We start from the raw sequence: 18358 nt of genomic DNA, 5'->3' as shown, positions 1-18358 counted from the left end.
GAAAGAGTAAAGCATGATGGAGTTTGGATTGGAACTGCAATGCCAGCAGACATGCTTATGTTTCAAAGTTACAAGTAAAGGCATTGGAATTCAGGTCCAATCCAGGAGTGGTTAAAGGAGTGGGTCTTTATTTTGAAGGTGTCAGCAGTTCTGGCCTGTCCCTACGCTGCCTACGGAGCTGGCGTGGCTCATCCACAAGGTTTGTCTTGGCCAGGGGCCCTCCTCTAAGACCAGGCTGGAATGAGGAGTTACCCCACTCATAAAGATGTCACCTAAGTTTATATTTTATTTAAGCAAAAAAGGGAAGCCTTAGAATCAGACAGTCAGAGCCAGGGTGCAGCTCAGGGTCACCCATCCCAACTCTCATTTACAGGTGATGAAATCGAGGCCTTGTTTAGCAAAGCGTAGGATGGCAGTGCCTTCTTGATGGCCCCTCTGAGTCGGGGACTGAATTCTCAGCGCTACGGGAAATGTGCAAGAAGTGACTTAAACTCTCCTGGCAGTTTTCCCTTCTAAGTCCGAGTTGAACGACCCTTTAATGATAGTGTTCAGAATAATGGTTGGATGGTGTGAGGCAAGACCGTTATACCAGGATTGTTTCCTATGGTGTGGCGTTCACTGAACTGTGAATTTATCTTGAATTGAAGCACACCCTGTAGACTGGCTTCCTCCATGATTTAAAGGTAGTCTGTGACAAGCAGAGGCAGTGAGATGCGATTGTGAGCCCTCTGCCTCCCCCCGAGTGCCCCCGAGTCTGCTCGGAGGTGAGGCTTTGTTTTCCTGATGATGAAGTCTGTCCGCCCTAAGCGCTAAGGTTGTTTCTCCCTGACGTCAGCAGAGGAATCTTAAGATCACTGGAAATGGGGGAAGCAGGAAGGTGTGGACAGCCATCTAAAGGACTCCGGGGCTTTTGGAAACGTATTCCATGCCAAAGGAGCAAGTGTGCATTTTGAAACTGTCTGTTGCTGTGCTTTCGGCGTGGTGATCACTCAGCTCTGAGTCGAGTGGGTGTCGATTCTTCCGTTGCTGAGATTGGCTTACGCTGCCCAAGTCAGGCCTCTCCCTCTACGACCCAGGAGCCCCCTTCCTCCAGCTCCCCCCACCTCACACATTTCTCTGAAGAAGCTCCAAGGCTCCTTTCTTGCAAATTCTCCACTCTCTTATCGGTGCATATCTTCAGGTGAACCTTCATGGATTCAGTAAGCTGTTTCCATCTTGCTTTTCAGGATGGTGAAGTGATTGGAATTAACACACTGAAAGTGACAGCTGGTATCTCCTTTGCAATTCCATCTGATAAGATTAAAAAGTTCCTAACGGAATCCCACGACCGACAAGCCAAAGGTAGAGCAAGGCCCAGGCAGCCCTCGGGAGATTTAGGCCTGGGGTGCCCCGGGGGGACTTGGGTCAGGGAAAACGACACCCTGAAGGTCAGAAGGGAAAGGAATGCACGCTATTAAGCCCGTGGTATTAGGTCATAGGTGTTGGACTATTTTCGACCTATGATCATGCATGTGTCATATGGTTCAATCTGTTATGTACCAGGCATGATCCTGGGTGATTTCTGTACATCATTTCACTTCATTATTCATTATGTCATCTAATTCCTTTGCTTGATCAGGTGGGAATTATTAGTCCCATCTTACTGATGAGAAAACTGAGATTCCTGGAGCTCATTCATTCCACAAATGTTTATTGATCCTCCTGCTCGAGTCAGGCTGGGGGTTTGAGGCTCAACAGGGTCCCTTGCAGGTGTGATGTTTACCTTCTACCTGGGGAAGAGAGGAGGCAGGTAGGATCCCAATCAGGATTTGAACCACAAGCCGAGCGCATCCCCCTATGGTCCTGACTCTACACGGCAAACTGGGGGATTGAACCCCATGGCTCATGGCGTACCCGGCACAGCCGCCAACTGGGCTGACCTTCTGTTGTCCTTTTGTTGTCACACCAGGCAAAGCCATCACCAAGAAGAAGTATATTGGCATCCGAATGATGTCACTGACATCCAGGTGGGTAACAGAATGTCTGTGTCTGTCTGTGTCTTAAATTTAAAACAGACCTGAACTTCAGAAGACTCTCACTGGCAGCCCTAAAAGGGAAACCTTACTCTGCTTCAAGACAGCTCAGTTTCTGGTTAAAGTTAAGTAACATTAGGAAAGAGAGGAGGGCCGTTAGCCTTGGCCTCTTTTTTTATCCTTCATGTTTGTTTCTGCGTTCTGAGCAGGTCCTTCCTTCTGGAAGATTCCACTCTTCTTTGAAGGCAGGCCTGAAGAGCCGGGGTGTTTGTCACTCCCCCATGCCTTCCTTTCACCACTTGCTCTGTTGAAACTCACATTCCAGGAGTGCCCCCAAACACCTCCCTCAGACCCAGAGCGCCCTGCCTTTCCTTAGCTCTGCCGCCTGTGGCCTGAGGCTCCTGGAATGCCAGTCAGGCTCAGCATGACTGATGGGCTTGTTTTTCCCGAGCTGGTGGAAGTTGTGGTATGTGGCTGCCAGACTCATAACATACTGGTATTTTAACCTTGATGAAAAAATCTGGTGTAATCATAGGAGTCCTGGTACCTAATGGCTTGGTTGAAACTCTTGTAGGTAAAGTTGGCAAAGAGCAGAACATATTGATATAAATATTAATATATTAATAGTAATATAATATAATAATATAATATATATTAATATATTAATTATTGTAGTTAATTAGCTATTAATTGTGAACACACGACTATAGTTTAGACACATGTAATAAATGGTGGTACCTTTCTCAGCTGGCTTGCCAAGACTAAAATGTGCATCAGGTCTTGTTTGGGAACTCTGAGAGATGAAGGCGTAAGGAAGGAATATGGGCCCTGGGGTCCAGCTTCCTGGGTTCTTGTCCCAGCTCTACTGTTTTCCTGGTTTGTGACCTTGGGATGACTTGACCCCTGAGTGCCTCAATTTCCTCCTCTCCGGAATGAGGACAACTGTGCAGGCATGTTGGTCTGTGGTGAGGACTGAGTGATTTCATGCGTATCAAAGCTTGGATGAATGGGTGGTGGCAGTGGTCACTAGCCACGGCGACCCCGCCCACTCTTTATCACGTGCTTGGCACTGGGCCAGGTGCTGGACCTAGATGGTCTCATCGGGTCCTCACGACAACCCCATGTCATTATCCCTGTTTTACAGGTGAGAAAACTAAGGCACAGAGAGGTTAAGCAACTGCCCAAGATCACACAGTCAGGAAGCGGCAGAGCTGGGCCTCCAAAGCAGGCCAACCACTATATTGTACTGACTCCTTAAGTGATAGCTACTATCAGTTAATAATAATAATGATAAAACACTTCCCTTGCTGTTATCCAGTAACTCTAGGAAATAGGCAATTTGAAGCAGAATCAAAACCCCTGGGGAATTTTACGTTAGAATCAGGGAAGGAGGGGAAGCCGGGCAGGAGCCCCGTTGTTACTTAACATTAATACAGATGCTCTTTGTCCTGAGCAGCAAAGCCAAAGAGCTGAAGGATCGCCACCGAGACTTCCCAGATGTGCTTTCAGGAGCGTATATTATCGAAGTAATTCCTGATACCCCCGCAGAAGCGTGAGTTAGAATGATTTTCCCTTTTCCTAATATCCTTGTGTTTCCTGAAGGTAGGGGGCAGGGGGCAGGGGGCTGTTCTTTTCGTATCCGCTCAGGTGATTGTGAGAATCCTTGACAAAATGGTCGGACATCCTTGGTCCATCCTGCCAGTCAGGACTTCCAACCCGGTTCAGCTCAGGACTCATCAGCAAAAGGTTGCTTCCTATCTTCAGAAGTCCTCTTGAGGAGGGGTATCAGATGGAAAGAGTGATATCGGACTTGTTATGAGTCTCCAGAACAGGCCTGGCTGGGGAAAGGGGCTTGAAGGAGCAATGTCCCGGAGACCCCAAGCAGTGGTCCTGTCCTAGGCTGCTGGATGCATCTCCTCCTGAAGCCTTCGCTAATTATGTCTGTTATCAATCAGGCCGTACTTATCCACACCTCTAGAAAAATAACCCAGGGAATGTCAAAATAACATGAAAAGAAGTAGGTCAACTAACAATCAGGGTCTGTTACCTGTATCGACGAAATATCCAGAGAGAGGTGCTAGACCAGGGAGGGGCCAGCAAACTGTTTCCTGGGGACCAGATCTGGAAGAATAGATTTTGCATTTTTAAGTGGTTGAAAAAATTTAAATGAGAACAGTATTTTAGGACACATGAAAGTGATGTGAAATTCAAATTTCAGTGTTATGTAAATGAAGTTTTACTGGGTCACGGCCATGCCCAATAGATGATACATTGTCTATGGTGGCTTTTGGACTACCACGGCAGAGTTGAGTTGTTGTGATGGAGACCATCTGGCCTGCAAAGCCTAAAATATTTCCTATCTGGCCACGTACAGAAAAAGTGTGCTGACTCCTGTGCTAGACCATTAAGAACCATAACCGCTTGTTGGACACTGTCATGCAGAAGAGCTACAGCTCCAGCAACAGCACAAAGCAGGTGTCTCACAGTAGAGCCATCAACCCATCCCTGTAGGAGCTGCAGTCTGAGTTGTAACACCCATTACAAGCAAGTTGGCCACGGTCCTGGTACACGGTAGATGGTACATCCTCATCTCCTTTGGGGGTCCATCTATGATAAGATCATACAAGTGCTGGTAGGCATTTCTACAATGGACATGATTGATGATGTGGCCTAAAAACCTCAAAAGGAAATAATGCAACCCATTGGTGGTTTAAGCCAGTCTCACATAAGTTAACTATTACCCCACCCTGTTTGCTCTGGGCTTTTAGGTCCTAAACTGTGCCTCTGTCGATGTAAAGTCGATTACCTTTCGTGGCAGTTAGACCAAGAGGAATGGAAACATTACAATCGCATTTCCCTTTGTGTTGCAGTGGTGGGCTCAAGGAAAATGATGTCATCATTAGCATCAATGGACAGTCGGTGGTCTCCGCCAACGACGTCAGCGACGTCATTAAGAAGGAAAGCACCCTGAACATGGTTGTCCGCAGGGGCAATGAAGACATTATGATCACGGTGATTCCTGAAGAAATCGACCCGTAGGCAGAGGCATGAGCTGGACTTCATGTTTCCCTCAAAGACTCTCCAGTGGACGATGCATGATGACTCTGGGCTGGTGGCACTGGATGCCCAAGACTCTTGACCGCCATGTTGCTTGTTCAGCAGAAACACTGGCCAGCAGAATCCCTCTTGATAGGTCGTAGGCAAAGCCAGTGTAACGTTGCAAACCCGCAGGCAGAAGCTCGCCCTTCTGTATCGTATGTACGCAGTGCGCTTTTTCTTGCCAGCTTGGACTGCCCCTGCTCGGACAGTCAACGTTTGTCTCCTTCTTTAACCGAGTCATCATCTTAGTCCCGCTAAGGCTGTTGCTATAACGTGTAGTTAAGAGGAAGGTCCCATGGGAGCCAGGATGGTTCCAGGCGTGTTTATGCTTTCCTCCGAGTCAGCATCCAGAGGAGGGAGATGCCGAGACCACGGGAGGGTGAACGCTGGCTTCCAAAATGGCCAAAGTTGCCTCTTTTAGGAATCTCTTCAGAACTGGGAGCACAGTGTCTTGGAGTGTGAGCTATTAAAATACTTCTCATACTTTGCTTTCTGGCGTCCTTCTTTGCGGGGAATGGCTGGTTGGAGTCTCTCTGAATTGATTATAATGTCAACGGCCTGCTCATTACACGGCGTTGTCCGTGCAGGTTGAGCTTGTGGTCGCACCAGTTATTTCAAAATCATCCCGGGGTTTTACCAGTGCTGTGAACACTGTGCCTGGCCACCCTGGCTTCATGAAAGGCCTGAGGTCAGTTGCCCTTGAACCTGGAACTTTTCAAACTAAAGAGAGGCTGTTAACGCCACACATCGTGCAATAAGTCAGCAAAGATTTTCTGGACCTCTGCTGTGTGCCAGGCAAGGCACAGGGCCAAGGGTAGAGGGGTGAATGCAGAGTGGGAGCCCAGCGCTTCCGTTGAGAAACTAGGTCTCTTTCTGAAAGGGAGATGGTTCAGGAGACCAGGATGCGACCCAAGAACAGTCCTGAGTCTTTAGAAAGCCCAGGTCGAAGCTGATTCCAGCTGTCTGGGGCTCTGAAATAGATCTTAAACCTTGTGGGGTTTGGAGCAGGGCTCCCGTCGATGTGTCCTTGAACAGATGCGGCCTTAAGCAGCTGTGGGCACTTTTAGCTCCATGAAAGCTTCCGGGAGTTTGGGAAGCCGGACCCATGAATATGGCGGTCAAACTTTAGCTTGGAAGTTTGCACAGGCCTGAGTGTCTGCGGGGAAGCGCCCACCGCAGAGGACCCTGCTTACACCCAGAGCAGAGCCTGAAGGCTTTCTAAGTGTCAGCAGTCAAGAGGGGGGCCTCGGACAGGAGGGAGGTTCAGTTCTGTAGACTGAGAGCTTAATCCTTCCTCGACCACGAGATCTCTATGAGCAATTCGGAACTGGAGAGGCTGTGGAAGGTGAAAGGCCGCAGCGAAATGGAGGCGCAGCGAAGCCAAGCCCGCATCAGTATTGACGCTCGGCAGCCGAGCGGCTTGTACTCTGTTGAGCGCAGTGCGCCCCTCTGCTCTCTGCTTAGATGGCCTTGTGGAGTCAGGAAGGAGCCAGTAAACGCTTTCCCTCCTGGAATGGGTTTTGCGTTCCCTTCCTCCTCATTAAAGGTGGTGACTCAGAGAATGGCCTGTGGCTTCAGGGGTTCATCCTCAGATGTTTTGCCCGTGGGCCTGCTCCTCTGGTGGTCCCCAGGGCCGAGGTGCTGCCACAGGTGGGGAGGACGTGCTGGGTGGCATTGAGGTCAGAGCCCGCCCGGCCCCCAGCCCATCTATCTTCAGCCTGTCGTCCACTCGGGAGATCACAGATGGTTCCTCTGGAAGGAATCGGCCTGGCGCCTGATGGGCCTGAATTGTCTGTAAACAGCAATATCTCCCGAAGAGCCACAGGGCTCTGGGTGGGGTTGGAGTTTTGCCTGCATATGTTTGATTTTTAGGCCTACATACAAGGCTGCAGAAAGGACCGCTTGGCACTCTGTAGGCACATGATGTGTTTGGTCACAAGGCTGCACTGACCTGTGGGGCCCTGTGTCCTGTGGGAGCTGCTCATCCTAGCACCCCATACTCATCCTTTAAGCGTTCACAGGACTTCTCAGAGCAGGTATTTCTTTTTCTTCCTTTGGGCTGTGATGGAGGTTTTTGCAGCCCGAATTAGGCTTAAAACCTGGGAGGCAGAGCTGAGTTGAAAGAGCATGGCTTTCGAAGTTAGATGGACTTGGGTTCACTCTACTGTCTACATTGTACTGGCCGTGTGACATTTGAAGAGTTACGTAACCTCTCTGTGCCTGTTTCCCATCTGTAAGATGGGGATAATAATAATACGTCCTATGGCTGTTGTGGGGATTAAATGAACTAATACATGGCACACGGTAAGCACTCAATAAATACTAGCGACATATATGTTAACTGTCTTTGAGCCTCAGTTTCCCCCTGTGTAAAATGTGGAACAATAATAATGTCCCCCTTGTACTGGAGTTGTGAGGGTTAACCATGATGGCATGTGCCACTAGGTCAATACAGCTGCTAGTGTTTTTGTTGTTATTAGCCTGCCATTGTTCTGGTCTTTAATGACACTCACAGTAGCAGACGTCTGTTGGATGCTCGCTGTGTGACAGACACCATGCTGAGCATCTTACATTTATTAGCTAGTCGTTCAGTCCTCAGATCAGCCCTGAGGTGGATGCCACATTTATCCCCTTTGACAGGTAAAGAAATGGCTCTTCAGAAATTAGGCATCTTGATCAAGCCACAGAGCTAATAAGCGGGAGCTGTGATTTAAGCCCAGGAGGTCTGAGTTCATGGCTTTTGTACGGTGCCACCCAGCCCATCTTTACCTTCTTAGGACCAAGCCTTCTGGTCCCTTCATCTCTGTGTAGCCTAGGTCCATCACCACTTCTAGAAGGTGGTCACGGGGGCGTGCGGACTCAGCCCCCTGCTGGGTTGGTGACTCATCCTGGCCCTTTCAGATCTCTCAACAGCCCCACTGGCTGGTAGATCAGCAGCCGCCCCTCTTCTCTGTCTCCTGCAAAGCTCCCTCCGCTTACCCACACATCTTCCAAACTCGGCGCCCCGGCTCCAGTCCTCTGCTTCCAGCTTTTGCGAAACGTCAAGTGACGCTGCCAATCACAGGGGCTGGATTTCGCCAGCAGATTTGCGTCACTTGCCGGTCCCCATCCAGCCCTGCGGGATGCTTTACGAGATGCTCTGGCCAGGAGAGGCTCTGAGTGCAAGAGTTCCTTTGCTGTGCTTTCCGGGCCCAGCTGAGTGGGTGTCACGCCAGCAGCTCTGTACAGGGTCACGCTCTTTTCTGTGTGAAAATTTGGAAGAATGCCCATGTCTGGTGGACGGGGTGAAGGGCAGCGTGTGTATACGAGAACTTGCTCAGTGCCTGTCTCCACCTGGTTAATGCTTTAGACAGGCCCGAGCCTCCGACGGTGGTGTTTGATTGGCCGGCAAGGGTGCTGGGCCCATTTTGGTAAATGCCACTCAAGTCAGGGCCGGGCTCGCTGAGGTTGTGCGGAAGGGGGCCCGTGTCTGGGCGAGTGGGCCGGTGCGGGTTCCGGGTTACGACGAAAGCTGCCTTCTCCTCTGAAGGTGGTTATAGGTAGGTCAGGGGTATGGCAGCACCAGGGTGGCTTTGTGCCACGATGGCAAATAGGTTTCTACTGGGTCCTCCGGGCTGAGCCGGTTGTAAGACTCAGCGCAAAGGTGTTTTAAAAAAGAACCGATGTTGGGGGTTCACTCTGAGCCATTCTGATGATGTAACTGACAGGCGGGCCGCAGCGGGCGGCCTGCTCTCACACGGCCCCTCCCCTCTGGGCCATTTCCTCTTCCCCATTGCCTGTCCACCTGGCTGCCGCGTCTCACCCGCTCCACAGTGCTTCCTGTAGCTCTCCAGAGCCATGTTCACGTGCCACTGCCCACCTCTCCTGCAGGGACCCCACATGGTTCTAAAGAACTGTCACCAGAATTGGCCTATGGGATGTGACTGTTGGCCACCTGGATATGAGCGGACCATCAGGATACTCACTTGAAAAGCCACCCCTGTTTTGAAACAAGCGTTGTTTTTGACACTTCTGCGCATGTGTCCCCCCACACCCCCAGGATGCACTGAGCCACAGCTCACAGGGAGTCTGCCTGCCAAGCACAAGGCCCGTTCCTGGAATCAAATAGTGCCCGCGTGTTGGAAGCCCACATCAGAAGGGCCACGGTCTTTGCAGGAGACCTTGGGCCTGGCTACCTGGGCCTCCAAACCCATCTGTGTCCTGCTTCTGGGGCCCATCTGGGCTGACTCGCTGCTGTCCGCGCTGGCTCCCACCCGGAGCCAATGGTCCTCCGGTGTTTCCATCAAAATGTGGGTGGAGCATGCAGAGAGCAGAGGCCTTCCTACCACTAGGCAGTTGTTTTATTTAGAACTTTAAAAGTTGCCTCCGTGTCGTGCCTGCCAAGAATCAGCAAACATCAAATGAAATAAACACTAACAAATGCATTATTAGTTAAAAAAATAAAATTGAAAAGTGGTTCAGATGCTTTATGAAAATAGTGTTCTGTTACATGTGTCTCACTGGGTCAGGTAAGCTTTTGTACATGAGCTGCCTGATGCTCTTTCACCCCATCTCCTCTTCCTCCTCCACCACCATTGTAGGATCCCCATTTTACTGATGAGGATAGTGAGGCACAGAGCAGTTAAGTAACCAGCCTGATGTCACACAGCAAGAAGGAAGGTAAACCTGCTTCACTGGAACTCAAGTGCCTTTTTTTTTTTTTTAACATCTTTATTGGAGTATAATTGCTTTACAATGGTGTGTTAGTTTCTGCTTTATAACAAAGTGAATCAGTTATACATATACATATGTCCCCATATCTCTTCCCTCGTGCGTCTCCCTCCCTCCCACCCTCCCTATCCTACCCCTCTAGGTGGTCATAAAGCACTGAGCTGATTTCCCTGTGCTATGCGGCTGCTTCCCACTAGCTATCTATTTTACGTTTGGTAGTGTATATATGTCCACGCCACTCTCTCACTTCGTCCCAGCTTACCCTTCCCCCTCCCCATATCCTCAAGTCCATTCTCTAGTAGGTCTGTGTCTTTATTCCCGTCTTGCCCCTAGGTTCTTCATGACCATTTTTTTTTTTTTAGATTCCATATCTGTGTGTTAGCATACGGTATTTGTTTTTCTCTTTCTGGCTTACTTCACTCTGTATGACAGACTCTAGGTCCATCCACCTCACTACAAATAACTCAATTTCGTTTCTTTTTATGGCTGAGTAATATTCCATTGTATATATGTGCCACATCTTCTTTATCCATTCATCTGTTGATGGACACTTAGGTTGCTTCCATGTCCTGGCTATTGTAAATAGAGCTGCAATGAACATTGTGGTACATGTCTCTTTTTGAATTATGGTTTTCTCAGGGTATATGCCCAGTAGCGGGATTGCTGGGTCGTATGGTAATTCTATTTTTAGTTTTTTAAGGAACCTCCATACTGTTCTCCATAGTGGCTGTATCAATTTACATTCCCACCAACAGTGCAAGAGGGTTCCCTTTTCTCCACACCCTCTCCAGCATTTATTGTTTGTAGATTTTTTGATGATGTCCATTCTGACTGGTATGAGGTGATACCTCATTGTAGTTTTGATTTGCATTTCTCTAATGATTAATGATGTTGAGCATTCTTTCATGTGTTTGTTGGCAATCTGTATACCTTCTTTGGAGAAATGTCTATTTAGGTCTTCTGCCCATTTTTAGATTGGGTTGTTTGTTTTTTTGATATTGAGCTGCATGAGCTTCAAGCCCTCCCTTAACCACTCGGCCATTATCCCCTTTGGCTGATGCTGCCCAGTGACATTTGTAACTGAAGACCCACATTTCCAGTGTGGTATAATTTTCACTTGACCCATCTCTGAAGCAGTAATGACGTTAGTGGCTGTTTTGTGAGAATGACTTTGCAAAACGGGAAAGCTCACATGGTTTCATGGGCATCGCCCCCCAGAAAGGGTCATAAATGCAGTGGGCAGTAAGGGAGAGCCCGAGGCACACCCGTCTCGCGTTCATTCACAGATAATCCGGGCATCATCTCCCAGCTGCCTGTCTGCCTTCGTGCCTTTTCTGTTGTGCTGTCTTCTAATGAGTCATTAGATCTGGAACACAAAGTCTGAAACCATACCCAGGGTAAGCAGCATGCTTCATCTTTGAAGGCCTGGCACTGATGCTGAGCCCAAAGAACACGTCCGAAAAATGCCAGGAAAAACTTCATCAAAAATCCTGACAACCAAGAATCCTCAACATTTTTTAAAAAACTAATTTTATCGAAGTATAGTTGATTTACAACGTTGGGTTAAATTCCGCTGTACAGCAAAGTGAGTCAGTGATATGTATATATACATTCTTTTTTTTTTTTTAATTTATTAATTTATTTATTTATTTATGGCTGTGCTGGGTCTTCGTTTCTGTGCGAGGGCTTTCTCTAGTTGTGGCAAGCGGGGGCCACTCTTCATCGCAGTGTGCGGGCCTTTCACTGTCGCAGCCTCTCTTGTTGCGGAGCACAGGCTCCAGACACGCAGGCTCAGTAGTTGTGGCTCACGGGCCCAGTTGCTCCGCGGCATGTGGGATCTTCCCAGACCAGGGCTCGAACCCGTGTCCCCTGCATTGGCAGGCAGACTCTCAACCACTGCGCCACCAAAGAAGCCCTACATTTTTTTTCATTAGAATCCTCAACATTTTTAGCTGTTTTCTGGTTTATCATCCTTGCCCTTTCCCTCATAAGTTAATTGCACTGACATTTAATGACTGAAATTGAGAAAGGTGGAGTGGGTATGAAAGAGTCTGAGCTGCTCTCCTGCACTAATGAAAGTAGATCAAAGTGAATGGGGGTTTCGAGGGAGTGTCCTCTGAAGGCAGGGCAGCTGAGGTAGGGGCTTACCACATCAGTTTCTACTTTTAATCTTGGTCACGCACCCACTCCTGCGACCTTTTATCCAGCACTGTTTCTGTGCCCTGCGCTGCTCAGGCTCTACAGCCACCATCCCGGGGAATTCTGATGGCACCCTAGTCAACCTTGCTGCCTCCCTTTTGACGGGAGGAAGCTGAAGCTCAGAGGGGCAGCGTTCCTCATTGGATGACACACTAAAGTCAGAGCAGAGGGTCGAAACCAGGCTTTTTGCCTACTGAACCCGTGTGCTGGCTCCAAGGCAGCGGCCCCAGAGCATCTTCCGTACTGGCTGGCTTAGTGGTCTGGAGCCCCATGCCCAGTCCCTATCCTGGATTTGGGTGGGAAAAGGGGTAAACATTTGTCAGCACAGCTTTCTCACCAGTCAAATTACTTTAAGCTGAAAAGCCACAAAGAATGAAAGCAAAAGCATCTAGAAAGAAAAATTACTTCCACACAAAAACCGGCACATGGAGGTTTTAGCAGCTTTATTCGTAATTGCCAAGACTTAGAAGCAACCAAGGTGTTCTTCGGTAGTTGAATGAATAAGTAAACATCCAGGCAATGGAATATGACCCAATGCTAAAAATAAATGAGCTATCAAACCCTGAAAAGACAAGGGGGAACTTTAAATGCTTATTTAAATGCCAATTTGCAAAGGCTACTTACCGTATGATTCCAACCATGTGACATTCTGGGAAAGGCAAAACAATGGAGATGGTAAAAAAAAAATCAGTGGCTGCCGGGAGTTAGGGGGGAGACGGATGAATGGGTGAAGCATAGAGCATTTTTAGGGCAATGAAACTATTCTGTATGATGCTATAATGATGGTCACATACATTTGTCCAAACCCATAGAATGTACGACACAGAGTGAACCCTAGTACAAACTGTGAACTCTGGGTGATAAGGACGTGTCTTGTAGGTTCACCAGCTGTAACGAACGTACCGTCGGGGGGGATGGTGATGGGGGGAGCCTGTGGGTGGGATGGGGCAGGGGGTGTATGGGAACTTCACTTTCTCCTCGATTTTGCTGCCAACCTAAAACTGCTCTCAAAAATAGTCTATTAATTAAAGTTTAAAAACAAACATCTGAACGAGATGAACTCACCATCAAGCCCTAGAGCCAAAGGAAGCACATGCCTGACCCAGAAAATGACCAGATTCTGCTCACCCACATTGGCTTCCAGCAGCGGCCCCGTTCTGCTTCCTTTGGCCCAGACTGCAGATCCAAGACAGGCGTTCTGGGCAAAGGTGAGAGGAGGGTGCCTTTTAGAGCCTCCCAAGGAAGAGATTCCCCAGCAGGCTCAAGCCTGCTGAGTTATCCCTGAAATAAAAGTGAAAAATCAATCGCAAGTGCTGGGAGTGTCGCTGCTGGCCCCCACGTGGCTCCCACGTAGCTCCAAGCCCGCTTCCTTGCAACCTGCTCTGCCAGGGCTTCCCGACGCGTCCTTTGTCTGCGACAGAAACACATGTTCTGATGGAAGAAAGTCTGTTCTTGACTAATGAGGCCGGGGGCAGGGGGGACGCTGTGCCTTAGGTGGGGGACTCTGTGAGGTGCGCCAGGCAGGCCACTTCTGTGTGCGTTTCTACCCCCTGGGTGCCACCCCTCTCCTGTGGGTCACCTGTCTTTGTGACAAAATCCCTCAGAGCCCAATCAGGACCAAGGAGGCTTTTGATGACCACGGCTGCCTCTACTCCATGAAGCCACCGTCACCTCCCTCCTGGGCTCTCGGGCAGTGCCTTTGGCCTCTTGCATTGTCTACCGGCCCCAGGTGCCCCTGTCCGGCTTATGTGCTCTCTTCCCTCCATGAATGCCCCTGCCAAGCCCCTTTAGGAGTGTTGGGTTACTAGGTCTGGGACCACCTGGTCCCTGCTCACGCAGGGTTCCTCTCCTCCTCTCGGATCATTTTATCACCTCCTCTCTACCTATGAAGCAGGCATATCACATCTGAGCTCCAGAACCCCTAACTATTCATTACTCGGCTGGGAGAGGAGAAAAGGTCCCATTCAACATCGCGGCTGGGATGACGGGGTAGGTGTGTCCACTAGGGGGTGAACTGACCTCATGAAAGTCCAGGGAGGTGTCAGAGGACTTGGCTGTGAAAGGGAAGGGTGCCTGGAGGAAGCAGCCGGGAGGACCAGCCGGCGAGCCTGCGGGCAGGAGTGGGCAGCTTCCCCCAGCCATGACTGTGGGCAGCATCGCCAAGCCTAGGGGGGCAGCTCTGACCCACCCCGGTTCCCTTCTGTGATCCAGACAGAGAAGCCCCCTTCTCTTCTGTGTGCGCACACACCGATCTCATTTACTTGTCTGCTTGTTTATTATTTGTTTTTCCTGCTAAAATATTAATACAAGCCCCCTGACAGCAAGGACCTTACGCACAGCCTCTCCAGTGGGGCAAGGAGTAGGAAATGAACAGCTGAGGAATGATGAAAAAATGAGCTGCAGTAGAGAAATGTCTGCCACACTCTCAGGCATTTGCTGTGTCCCTCCTGGCCAATGGGAAGCATCCTGCTGCCTCTGGCTTCCTGTACTTTGAAATTTGGGACAGTTAGACCTAAGGGGCAGGGGAGTACCACTGGGAGCACCTCTCTGATCTTCAGTTTGGGGAGCTGATTTCCTCTCCTGCTGTATTTATCTCCTCTGGTCATAGTTCTCTTTACTTCTAAGCATCTCTCCCATTTTTGAAGATCAGCAGGACTTAGTGTTCCCCGTGGCACTGGGCTGTGACCTGGTGTAAACTGCTGTGTATCTGTTCACAGGGACACACCTGGTCTGAGGATCCCCTCCACCTTGGATTCCTGACCCCCAGACCCACCCGGAGCTGAGCCTGGGAACCTGCATGCTAACAGGCCCCACAGCTGAGAAACCCTGCCTGGGAGATCAGATCTGTTTCCACCTCATGCTGGGCCCTCTTCCTCCCAGCAAGAAATACTGGGAACGGAGATGATAAGCTGGTTTTCTCCAGGGTGGCAAATTGTCAGGCTGAGAACATTTATTTACAGCCGTTTCTGCCCTCCTCTGTTCCCACACCCACCGGGCGTCCAGGCCTCTCCCATCACTCATGTTTTCTCAGGCTCTGATGTGAGTTACTTACTCCTTGCAGGGATGCTGAGCCAGTGATTCATACTCTGGACCTTTTGAGGCTTCCCTGTTGTTAAAGGTTGAGGCTGCTGGGGTTCTGGACAATGAATAGAGGGGAGACAGGGGGCCGTCAAGCATGAGGGTTCCAGCCCAACGTGAGGCAGAGGCGGGAACTGAGCAGAACTGGGTCAGAATCCACCTGCTGCTGGGTGCACAGCCTGGAAAGTGCATTTCAGGCCATGTCCCAGGTAATGTTGGAAGTTATTTAGTCTCTTGAGGCCTCAGTTTGTTCCTGTCTCTGTCTCTCAGTATAGCAAGCACCCATCTTCCATTGAACCAGGTTTAATAATTGCTCCCACTTTGCTATATTTGCTTTTTTACGAATAAAAAGGAAATGCCTTACAAACACATCGGAACTTCCCTTTGACCACCTTTGCCCAATCCCATCCTTCCTGCCTCCTCACCCCAGGGGCAACTGTTGTTATTAATTTGATGTGTCACTTTTTCATACATTTGTACACTGCATATATATCTATGGGCAATATGTATTGTTTCATACAGGCTTTTAGAATTTCATTAACGGTATCATGGTGTGTATTTTTCTATAACTGTTTTTATACAACTTTGTTTTTTGAGATTTATCCGGTCGTGATAGGTCTATATATCTATATCTATATCTATATCTATATCTATATCTATATCTATATCTATATCTATATCTATATCTATATCTATATCTATATCTATATCTATATCTATATATGCATCTATTTCTCCATTGTAGTACTCCATCATATGAATATGCCAGGATTAACTTTTCTATTTCCTGATTGATGGACCTTTATGGTGAAAAGGTTCAGTGTCTTGATCTGTAAAGTGGGAATCATTATACCTTTCTCACACATTGTGGAGCCTATGTGAGGGGACACAGGTGAAGGCATCTCACATGGCCCTTGGCCACAGAATCTTCTTAAGACCTACAGGGAGTGGTTTTCCAGCCCCCAGGATGAGTCCTGTTGCAGGACACACCGTGTCCAGTATCTTCCCCAATGTCCAGCGAAGGCAACCTTTCTGGTTGGCCTCATAAAAGGAGGGCTTGTGGCCCAGTGAACAGGGTCAGCCCTGGGGGCTCCTCTCTAAGACTGGAAAGAATTTTATGAGTCCTCTAACCCAATTTCCTTCACAAGTTACCACCATGAGCTGTCCATTCCTTCCGAACCCTAAAAGGCAGCTCTATCTTAAATCGGGTCAAATATCTGTGTCTTGCTAAGTTCTACTTTTTTGCCCCAGTTCTGCCTGAAGGGGCCATACAGGCCATCCCACCCCTCCGTGAACCCCAGCACATTGCACATTTAAGGGCAGCAGCTATGCCCATCCTTACTCCTTTCATCGTCTAGGCTAACCACCCAGAATTTAAGAAGGAGATGCAGCCTTCCTGGGATGCATTCTTCCATCCCTTCGCCATCCTGGTCATCCTCTGAATGTGTTCCTGTTTCCAGTCTCAGATGAGAGATTCCTGGTGAGCTGAGTTTCTGCTGAAATGTTTGGGACTGCAATGTATGCCAGAAACGAGTATGGCGTACACTCTCTGGATGCTTTTTGCCTTAAGTATAAACAACTTTGTACTGAGCATCTATTGTTTTTTCTGCTCAGGGCCCTCCCCCATCCACAACTTTTCTCGGAACTATCTCTTCACCCAATTCACATGGAAAGTGCAATTGGCATCCAAGCAGCCTCCTGGCACAGTGAAGGGACCAGGGCCCTGGAAGCTCTGAGAAGTGGTTAAGCCGTCCACAACCCTCCCTCCCAAGTCCCCTGATATTCATTGCTGAGGACACCCATTCTTTATTTTAGGCAATTGATTCAGCCTTCTATAAATTGCCATACAAATGCAGTGTCAAGCTCTGCTTTCCAATTTGTTGGCTTTTTAGGTTGGAACTAAGAGATTCTGGGTTAAGGTTGTGGGTCTCTTTAAAGGAGCAGATGCAAATTAGAGAGTTGCTGGCAGCCAGAGGTTTCCTTGGTAAGGAGAGATAATCCAAGGAGAGAGGGGGGAGGACGGAATGAAGCAAGAGGCCAGTGAGAGAGCTCTGATGGAGCAGTGATGAGGGAAGGAGAGAGTCCCAAGCAGCCTGAGCCCCTGCTTCCCATCCCCTCCTGGGGACCTGCTGTGTCCTGGACCTTGGAGACCATAAGACACCCCGGGTGCATAAAGAATCTTCCTTTTTGTGTGAGCTGCTTCCAGTTACTTTCTGTTTCTGGCAACCAAGAGACTTGATTCATGCAAAGTGGAAGCCAAGTTGACTCTTTTACCAGAAGCGGCCGTGTGACCTGCTGTCGAACCACATCCGCTCCCTCGTCCCCTCTCCCTGTGGCCTCTATTCGAGAGTCTTTGAATGTCCACCGTTGTACTGTGTTTTTATCCTAAGCTACCCCTATTGCCTTGGAAGGCAGTAGGGCACGACCCTGGCATCAGTAAAACATAGGAGCGGAGGGGAAACTCCCTGTTAAAAGGCTCAATCTGGACTTTGTTAGGGACCGCATTCCACCACTTCATCTGGTCCAGAGAGAAAAAAATCAGCTCCCAGATGGGAAACACCCGTGCCTGTAACTATTGTTGCAGTTGATGCAGCCAGGAGAACTGTGCAGCCCAAGGCTTCAGGAACTGGGCTGAGGTCCGGGTCGGCATCCACCTCCGCAGCACCCAGTTGCTGGAAAAATCGAGTAACCTGAGGAGGAAGTCCACTCTCCTCCCTGTCTCACCTCTGGCCGCCCAGTGTGTCAGCTTGGAGGCTTTTGATTTTAGGCAGCGCCAAGGAGCGGCTTTGCAGGGGAGGAGGTGGTGCACCTTGCTTCTGCTTCACGCTCAGTCACTCATTAGCTAGGTCAGCTCGGCCAGGTGAACCTTTAATTCTGTGTGTGTGTGTGTGTGTGTGTGTGTGTGTGTGCACTCACGCATGGATGCTCTCTCGTAGAGTTTTGAGAGGACAAAAAAATTTTTTAATGGATTAAAAACCTGCAAAAACTAAAAACTAAAAAATTAAAAATGGATTAAAGAGTTTTTGCCAAGCAATAATAATAATGACAAAAATGGCTACCATTAGCTGAAGATAGAAGTGTGTTGACTCTCAGTGTTGGTGAGGATGTGGACAAAAGGGAACTCTCATACACTGTTGGTAGGAATGTAAATTGGTGCAGTCACTGTTGAAAACAGTATGGAGGTTTCTCAGAAAATGGAAAATATAAAAATACCATATGACCCAGCAATTCCACTCTTGGATATTTATTCAAAAAACAAA

General features: G+C 48.9%; 1 protein-coding gene across 1 annotated transcript in view; it reads left to right on the top strand.

Moving 5' to 3' along the window:
• The window catches only part of HTRA1 (HtrA serine peptidase 1), a 55934-nt gene extending 50335 nt beyond the window's left edge, over positions 1-5599 (top strand). Inside the window, exons 6-9 of the mRNA XM_061186386.1 lie at positions 1227-1341; positions 1949-2006; positions 3469-3564; positions 4883-5599. Of these exons, the coding sequence (XP_061042369.1) occupies positions 1227-1341; positions 1949-2006; positions 3469-3564; positions 4883-5051 (438 nt within the window). The 3' untranslated portion in view covers positions 5052-5599. The remainder of the gene's footprint in view (positions 1-1226; positions 1342-1948; positions 2007-3468; positions 3565-4882) is intronic.
• The last annotated feature ends 12759 nt before the right edge of the window (positions 5600-18358 follow it).

Source organism: Eubalaena glacialis, chromosome 1, assembly GCF_028564815.1.
Source record: "Eubalaena glacialis isolate mEubGla1 chromosome 1, mEubGla1.1.hap2.+ XY, whole genome shotgun sequence".
Classification (NCBI taxonomy): Eukaryota; Metazoa; Chordata; class Mammalia; order Artiodactyla; family Balaenidae; genus Eubalaena; species Eubalaena glacialis.
This window is presented reverse-complemented; position numbering and strand designations above follow the sequence as displayed.